Raw genomic sequence first — 8,684 nt, 5'->3', positions numbered from 1 at the left:
AGGAATATTCTAAAGAATAAATTTGAGTATTACACACACACAACAATGTGCCTTTATGACAAAATTAGTGTTATGTCCCACAGGCTAGAGGGGCTACTGTCCCTCTCTTTGTTGACTCTGTAAGCCCCATGAATTCTTAATGTCACAGACCTCATCAGCATTCTTATCTTTATTTTTTTTAAATGCAGGCTGGTAGCAACATCAAAGGTTTCAAAATGATTTGTATGACCTAATAACATTGCTGTAGAAGCTAGGAAGATGCCAGTGCCACAACTTTCTAAATAGGAAAATGGAAGATTGCAACTTAAATAATTTTATTCCAGGTTAGAGCAGAGTTCATTATGGGTGCCTGTCACCCCTGTACAAGTGAGAAGAGGATTCAGAAATAATTAATGCACCAAAATTGGATCTTCTAAAATATTTCCAGTGAGAAAGTTGCGTGGGATCGTTCTTCAGTATCTTTTTTCTATCTTCTGAAAAGTTTGAGTTCACAGGGTTAACCTTACTTTTCCTGCCATGAAAACTATCTTTCCCTTTTCAATTTACCACTTTCATAACAGCTGATATCAGTCTAAGCTACTATTACAATTTTAGATAATATTGCAGATGCACAAGGACATCCTCATATTGAATCAATTAAAGAAGTCACAGTACATTGCCACTGAAAGTGCAGCAGCTGCATCCTTGAAAACAGATGCTCTTCTTGGTCTGAATGAGTCCAATTTTGACTAATTTTAAGATCTAAACAGATTTCAGTCTGGTTAATATTAGGATATGGAACCACTTGAGACAACCTAATGTCTTAGACTGATTGCTTCTCCATGACAGTTAGTATGTTGGCTTTCCTTGAGAGATGCTGAGTATTTGACATGTCAAGGATTTTATGTCAAAAGACAAGAGAGACTCCAAGTCTCGGCTGCAGAAAGGTAGACTGACTAATCATGAAGGTTTTAAAAAAGACTTCACAATCTATAAGAAATGTAGAGATTAATCAGAATTGTATAAGCTGTACTTCTGTAAGGTTCCTGAGTACCCAGAAAACCAGATATAATGACCTATTTCCTTATCCCACACTCTCCCTAGCTTACACCCAGGAAACTAAGGAGAAAGTTATAAGCAATAAATGGCAAGTGTTCCTTCTTTTTTCTCTGATCTTTATCAACTTGTTATGTGAATTCTCTGTCATGTTATATTGGTCAATGGGAATCCTTAGTTCAGTTTAATTATAAAGGCATTAATTGAGACCCTGTAATGATTCCAGTTATTGTACTGGCTTTACAATAGGGAAGAATATATAAGACACTGTAATCTTTGCCCTAAAGCAAGTAGTGATCTGGAAGGGAGACATACTGATAATTTTAGTGGAATGTGATAACTACTTCCGAGAAGGATGTGAGCAAGAAACACCTGGAAGAGCCACTGCCTCTGCCCTAGAAAACATAAATAGTTTTGAAAGAGAAGAGCCAGCAAAAGTACAGAATCATAAAACAATGCTATTTTTAGGAAATTTGCTTTAAAAGTACTGTAGGTCAAAGGGCCAGTGTTGGAGAGAAGAGAAGTTGGAGAAAAAAGAGAAGCTAGTAAGAGTTGGAGAAAAGCTAGAAGGTTGGGTAGAAATCAAAACTCACAGAAAGCCTTGGTAAGGAACTTAGATTTGATCATAGAAGCAATGGAAACCTTCATCTGATTTATATAAGAAATTAACATCACCAAATTTGTGTTTGGATAAATAATTCTGTTCATCTAACTCACGTTAACCAGATGAAAAGAGATCAAGCAAAATGCACATACACCAGTGAATGGCATTTATTGCTGTAGTTTATGGAAGAAATAAGGTCTAAACCAAGGAAGTGACCATAGGTGTAAAACAGAGCAAATAAATGTTTAAAAATTTTAAATAAAAAGAAAACTAGCAGAAATTAGTCTTTGTTGGAATGGAAAGAATAAACAATTATACTAGTGTTTACAGCACTGATTCCTAAATTGATATATCACTCACAAAAAGGGAATTCAGGATAAAGAAAAGATGCCACATGAAGACAAAGTGCTTAGTTTTTAACACACTGGATTGGAGATGTCTAGGGGATGCACAGGTAGAGATGTCTTGAAAAGAGCAATCAAAAGAGGTTTAAGAGCCATTATTTCATAGACATTGTAATAATGCAAGCAGTAGTAATGGTTAGACAGAGTTTTAGGCACCAGCACCTCTTCTGATTCCTGATCCTTCCTTAGGAGAAAGGGGGATGGAAGAGGGGCGAGGGTTAAGACATTAAGCATCAGCATCAGCTTTCTCCTTTTATCAGGAAAAATAAAACCCAAGTCGCAAGGGTCACAGAAGACTACTTAGGAGATCACCTCTAGCTACAAGCAGGGCTGGTAATTTAAACAAGATGCTTTGTAGAACCTAGAATAGAATTGAATAAGGGAAAAACAAATTGGAATAACTATGTTTTTGCAAAGAAAAAATTAACAAATAAAAAGCAGTGTCTGCTTGAGAGAACAAGATTCAGCTTCCTCATGTAGAACCACTATATTTTAAAGTTCAATACATGTGAACCATTCTGATGTGAGGAGCAATCCCTGAGATAAATAGAAAATCAGATAGCTGCTCAAAGAGTGTGCGCAATTATGGTGGGACGGGTGTCCAGTAACTGAATTTCTTGAATGTAATCTCCCAAACAGATCTGTCAACGCTGCCTTTTTGTGGATTTCCATTTGATTTTTCAAAGCAAGATAATTGTTTTGTGTCATCCTTGTTTGCCATACTCAGCATTTCTTTGCTATTCTTTCTTATTAAGAAAACTTCATAAATTTCAGTCAGCCCTCAGGAATTCACAAGCCAGCTTTTCAGTAGTGCTCTGGGCATAATTTTTCCATTGCATCAATAAAATGTTACATTTTTGTTATAGATTATATTCAAATGCAACATACAGTGTAACACTGCTCAAAATTGCTCCTACCTTGCAGTTCAACTTGCCATTGACTTACGCTAAGATTTTCTCCCATGGTTTGCAGTGCCAGTTGCCACATGATGAAGTTATGTTATCCTGCAGTTAGACGGTATAACTTTTCAGTTTCGGGTTGTATTTTGTCCAGAATGTTCTTGACAAAATTTGGTCAATTAACATAACTTTGGACCTTAGACCATGATTGAGATTTCTGGTCCTGACTTCTGCCTTTTCTTATTTATACGTACATAGGTAACTCTTCTTGCTGTAATTTCACAAGATAGAGGAATCTACAAACTGGAAAGCCCTAAAGTGCTTTAAGTGTTATACCAAGGTTACTTACAGATGCTTTCACCTGGCCTGCCACATGAAGCATTGTGATGCCAGGGATCTTGCCTTGTAATCAAATAACAGGAATACTGTTAACATCACAGAGCCTCTAGCTCATCGGGCTAGTACACATGTAGGATGATGCCAAAGCTGGTAATAATTTTAAATCTACATTGCTACAGTCCCTCTCTTCTTATACATCAGTTCTTTGAGCATTTGCCTTTTTATGTTTATCATAATTATTTTAATTGATTAGAGTCTTGCTCCACAGAAGGTAATTTAGCCTTATAAGTTATACATTAGGATCATCTATCTGGGACCTTGTCTAGCTGCAAGCAGGTGTTGACTCCCCACCCTATAAAGTGAGTCTACTTTCCAAGTTAGTCAGTGATTCCTCACCAACCCCCGTGTGTCCTGCATCAAGGGAGCCCTTCTGCCCTTCTTCCAAACAGTTCTATATCCTCTGAGAGGAGAGAGTGAAAAAAAGAGAGGGAGAGAGATTTACAGACATAAAAGCAAAACAATACTGACAAATAGAAATTGAACTTCCAGACTGAGATATTTTGTAATTAATCTTAAGACTCAATTTGAACAAATAATAGACTAAATAATAAAACTGCTTGTTTCTAATCTATAGTAATATTGAGTAAGTTTTATGTACTGTTGTTCTCTTTTACCTATGTTAATCTATACAAACTCATAATGCAAGTACTGCTATCCCCATCTTACAAAAGGAACTAAGGCAGAGAGAATTTAAGCAATTAGCTCTTGGTCACATACTGTGAGTGGCAGAAATAAACAGAACTCATGTACTTAGCATGTGAAGTACTAAGAGACTTCTTTTTAACTTTTTTTAAAGTTAAATTTTAAAAAAATTTGTGTTAGTACATGTTTGCGGTGCATTATGAATACTTTTGCTGTGGGGAGCTGATGTGTGTATGAGAAACATCTTATTTCTTTTACATCCCCTCCCCCTCCCTCCTCCCTCCATCCCTTGGTCCCCTTCCCATTTGCCAAAGACCTGTACTCCTATTTCCTGTTGTATGTCTTTTGTTTTACTTTTGATTTATTTATACTTTGGATTTCTCATATAAGAGAAATCATTACTTTTAATCTATACATCTGATTTATTTCCCTTAACATTATGGATTCAAGGTATATCCATTTTCCCATAAGCAAATCAAGTTTATCCTTCTTTATGGCAGAAAAATATTCTATTGTGTGAAAGTACCATACTTTCTTTATCCATTTACCTGTTGATGGACATGTAGACCACTTTCATGATTTAGATTTATGAATTATGCTGCTGTGGACATGGGTATGCATGTATTAGTCTAATATGTCTTTAAGAAAAGTTTTGAAGGATATTGCCAAATTATTGTTGAGAAATTGTGAGGAGCTGGAAATCAAACAGAATTCTAGACACAATCCAATAAACTCACTTTTTTTTCTGTTCAGTGTTTTGTAAAAGAAAATGTTCAAATATTTTGTAAAATATTTTCATAAATTATTTTGGAGAGATGTAGAAGGTCACTCTATCCAATTTTCCAAAAAGACCTTTTTAGGACGTTTAGTTGGCTGTAAGACATACATGAGTTGAAGTGGAATACAGCACACTACCATTTCTACCCCTAGATTTTATGCCTGCGAAAAAGCAGTGAAAGCAGCAGGACATCTAGAAAACGTTGTCTTTAGGCTAGTCAGGCCCTTCTGTAGTACTTATTCTGCTTTGTCTTGAGTTCCTCATTTCAAGGGAGTTATAGAATAATTGGAATGTTTCAGTCAATACATTTTAAGGATTATAAAATTATTTAATCCAGTTATTTGAAGAATAATTGAAGAACTGAGAATATTTAGCATAGGACGGGAAGACTTTAAGGAAACTGATAGAGGTATCTTCAATATGTAAAGTATTGACACACAAGAAAATGACCAGAGTTAGGCAGAATCAGAGCCAATCATGAGAAGTTAATGACAACAGCAACAGTTCCTTGCTTTCTTGTAAGAGAATCAGATATTTCAGAGGTAGAAAAGGCTGTCTCAAAAGGTGATAGTTTCCTTTCACAAACATTTGTGTAAGTGCAACAAGAAACTCAACAGCCACTTGAAGGTACAAAAAAAGATAAGCACAGAACATATGGTGAAGTCACTCAACTGTGCGAGCTACTTCCAACTCTGAGGTCATGTTTCTTTCATTCTATGACTTGATTCGAGATGATCATCTGAGCTCCTATATTGAATCAAGTATAGCTTGTATCCAGCAAGTCTTGGGCTTCTGATGCTGCCAACACTAACATCATCCAGATTGGTAAAAATAAGTGTGAACAAAGTACTGCATAGTCCAGTAAAACCAGTGGGCATCTAAAGAGATGATTGCTGTTTGTGCTCACCCCTTTTTCTAGTGCTCTCTCCTGCTCAAGAAGGCCACGTGAACATGGACCTGCCCCCTGTCTCCGAGCAGATCATGCAGACTCTGAGTGAACTTGCCAAGTCTTTCCAGGACATGGCCGACCGCTGCTTGCTGGTCTTGCATCTGGAAGTGAGGTAAGACTCGGGCCAACACAGGACTTTGTGATGCCGGTGCACTAGCTTATTTCTGGGGCTTATCACACTAATTTTGGTTCTTACTGTTGATGTCCTTTTTTAAAGCAGGATTTTTAGCATTTTTTAGACATTCTTTAAGCATTTGAGCTCTTGCTTTTTTGTGAGTGTAATGATTCAGAGCTGACATGGTCTTTGAAGCCAGAATAACCTGGATTTGACTGCCTACGTGGTCTAAGGTCATCTGAGTAACATTGTGAACCCTCAGTTTCCTTTTCATCAAAATGGAAATGGCTGTTCATCACATACCAACTCCCCATGGTGAATGTAATCGGTGTCCTGCAGAGCTGTACTAATAAAAATAAAAAAATTTTAAATGGAAATTCCTGAGAGAAAGTTTATAAATAAAATAATTAGCACAATGTGTGCCACATAGTAAGTGCTCAAAATATGGTAGCTTTGCAGTTATGAAGACTTTACTGTCACTGTTATTTTCACTAATGCAAATTCAAGAAAAAAATGTATATATACTAGAACTATAGTCCTCTCCTTCAAGGAATTTAAAACTCAGATGAAGAGATTAAATAATAATTCAAGAACATAGATTCAGCTGGGAATAAACTTCAAAGCATAACAGCAGAAACAAAACAAAAGAAGAGCATAGTTCTGCAGATACCATAGTCTTATCCTGTGTTCCTTCCACTACAGTGCAGAATATGCTGATTAACTTTAGTAGTTTCTATTATTGAAAAGATGGAAAGGGAGAAATAAGAACTAGAAGCCTCCAGTTGTTCATTCATTTATTCAACAACTACTTATTGAGTTCCTTCTCTGTACCAAGCAGGGAACTAAAAATTGAAGTATAGCAATGAACAAAATATTCAAGGTCCCTGTTCCCATGGAATGACATTTTAGTGGTGGGGGCAATGACTAGAAAAAGAAGATAATTTCAAATAAGTACAACTAAAGTAATAATATGACATAGTATGATCAGTCTTCTCAATAGAAAAATAATGTGATCTGCAAATGCAAACCACATCTTTTTAAATTTTCTAATACAGGTTGAGCATCGCTAGTCCAAAACTTCAAATTATCCTTGGACTTGGAGCATTTTGGATTTTTAGATAAGGGATGTTCAACCAGTGAAGTATATGTAACTATTCCAAAATCCAAGAAACTTCTGCTCCTAAGCATTTTAGACAAGGGTTACTCAACTTGTAGTAATACTTGAAAAAATAGAAGCAGGTAAATTCAATTACAATATTTTTATTTAATATAGTAATTTGAAGTGTTATCATTTCAACACATAATTAACAGAAACAATTGATGCAATATTTTTTGGTTTTTGGTAGTAAGCCTTTGGAATCTGCACGTTTTACATTTATAGCACATCACAATTTGGACAAGTGACATTTCAGGGGCACAGTAGCCACATGTGGCCAGTGTATATTGGATAGCGCAGAGTATGTGCTTCGTTAGGAAGGGAGGTTTTTTTTTGTTTTTATTGTTAAAGAGCAGTCAGAGGAATCGTAACAAAGCGACAACAAGAGCCATATGTACAAAGATCTAGGAGAGGGGCTGGGGATTTAGCTCAGCGGCACAACACCTGCCTGGCAAGCACGAGGCCGTGAGTTTGATTCCCAGTACTGGAAAAACATCAAAAAAAGATCTAGGAGGAGAAAGTTTCAGACACAAGGATCAACACTCACAAAAGTCTTGAGACACAATTAATTTAGTTACTGCAGAGCCATATACGCCTATAAGCTGGTGAACAAAGCCAGTGGGAGGAATAGAAGAATAAGATTCAGAAGACAGACTGGAGCCAGGTCATGTGGGGTCTTGAAGCCTGACAAACTGTAGTCTTACAGGACAAGTGAATACCCTGGATTTTATCTGAAGTATGTTAAGAAGCAGGGGAGGGGCATTCATTATTTAACATTTTAAAAAGATAATGGAAAAGTGAAATATGAATGGCAATCAGGTGACCACTTGAGATGATTTATAAGCACAAAGGTGACAGGGTGGAGGTGTGGAGGTATTGGATTTGGGACAGCTACTAAAGGCAGAGCTGACAAAGTTTATTGGCAAATTGGGCTGTGTGAAGGGGTGGTGGCAATGAGAAAAGGAAAGCTCTCTAGGAAAACCACCAGTTTTGGGGCCCGAGCAGCTGTGTGGATGCCAGGGCCATTAACTAGAGTCAGAAAAACCAAAGAGGAGAAGTGACAGGAGGAGTGGAAATCGAGCATTCCATTTTCAAGATGTTCAGGTTAGGATGCTTATTAAACATCTAAGCAGCAATGTCAAGTAGACAGTTGGATGCATACTTTGAAACCTCAGGATCAGAAAGTGGTAATACATTTTCTTCTCTGTTACTTTAGAACAGTATTAAAGTTGTATCAAATATTTTCATTTGAAGTCTTTACTATAAAAGTGTAAACAGGACTTTGGCCCACAGTGAAGCCTTTGGAATATGTTTAGACTCCAGTTAGCAATCAGATGCCTTCAGAAGTGTTGACGTCACTTTTGTGTGCCACGGCTTTTTTTCATTCCTCATTATCTTGCCCAGTGAATTACTTCTTCATTGCTTATAAGTAGCATTGCAGACTTAGAAAGCTGTTTTACTTTACAATATTTCTGATCTTATTTCTTACATTAACCTCTTGAAATCAAGGCTCTTGCTATATGTTCTGATTTGTTTTATGCTTTAGGTTTGCTTTTTATTTATTTTCAAGCTGATAGTGAAATAGAGTATTTTCTATGAATAGATAAATGTAACAGAAAGAGGTGGGAAAAAACACCAAGTAATATTCTGCTGCCTTTTACTTGGGTTGCAAAGAAAAACAAGGAAACACCAAGTTAATTACT

The 8,684-nt window shown here is 36.5% G+C and overlaps 1 protein-coding gene across 1 annotated transcript in view; it reads left to right on the top strand.

Moving 5' to 3' along the window:
- Positions 1-8,684, top strand: part of Exoc4 (exocyst complex component 4) — a 734,966-nt gene that overhangs the window by 664,259 nt on the left and 62,023 nt on the right. The window contains exon 15 of the mRNA XM_005377540.2: positions 5,681-5,822. Coding sequence (XP_005377597.1) covers positions 5,681-5,822 — 142 coding nt within the window. The remainder of the gene's footprint in view (positions 1-5,680; positions 5,823-8,684) is intronic.

The sequence above is a fragment of the Chinchilla lanigera genome, unplaced genomic scaffold (genome assembly GCF_000276665.1).
Source record: "Chinchilla lanigera isolate Chin_1 unplaced genomic scaffold, ChiLan1.0 scaffold00009, whole genome shotgun sequence".
NCBI classification, from domain to species: Eukaryota; Metazoa; Chordata; class Mammalia; order Rodentia; family Chinchillidae; genus Chinchilla; species Chinchilla lanigera.
Note: the sequence above shows the minus strand (reverse complement) of the source record. Positions and strands in the feature narration are given on the sequence as shown.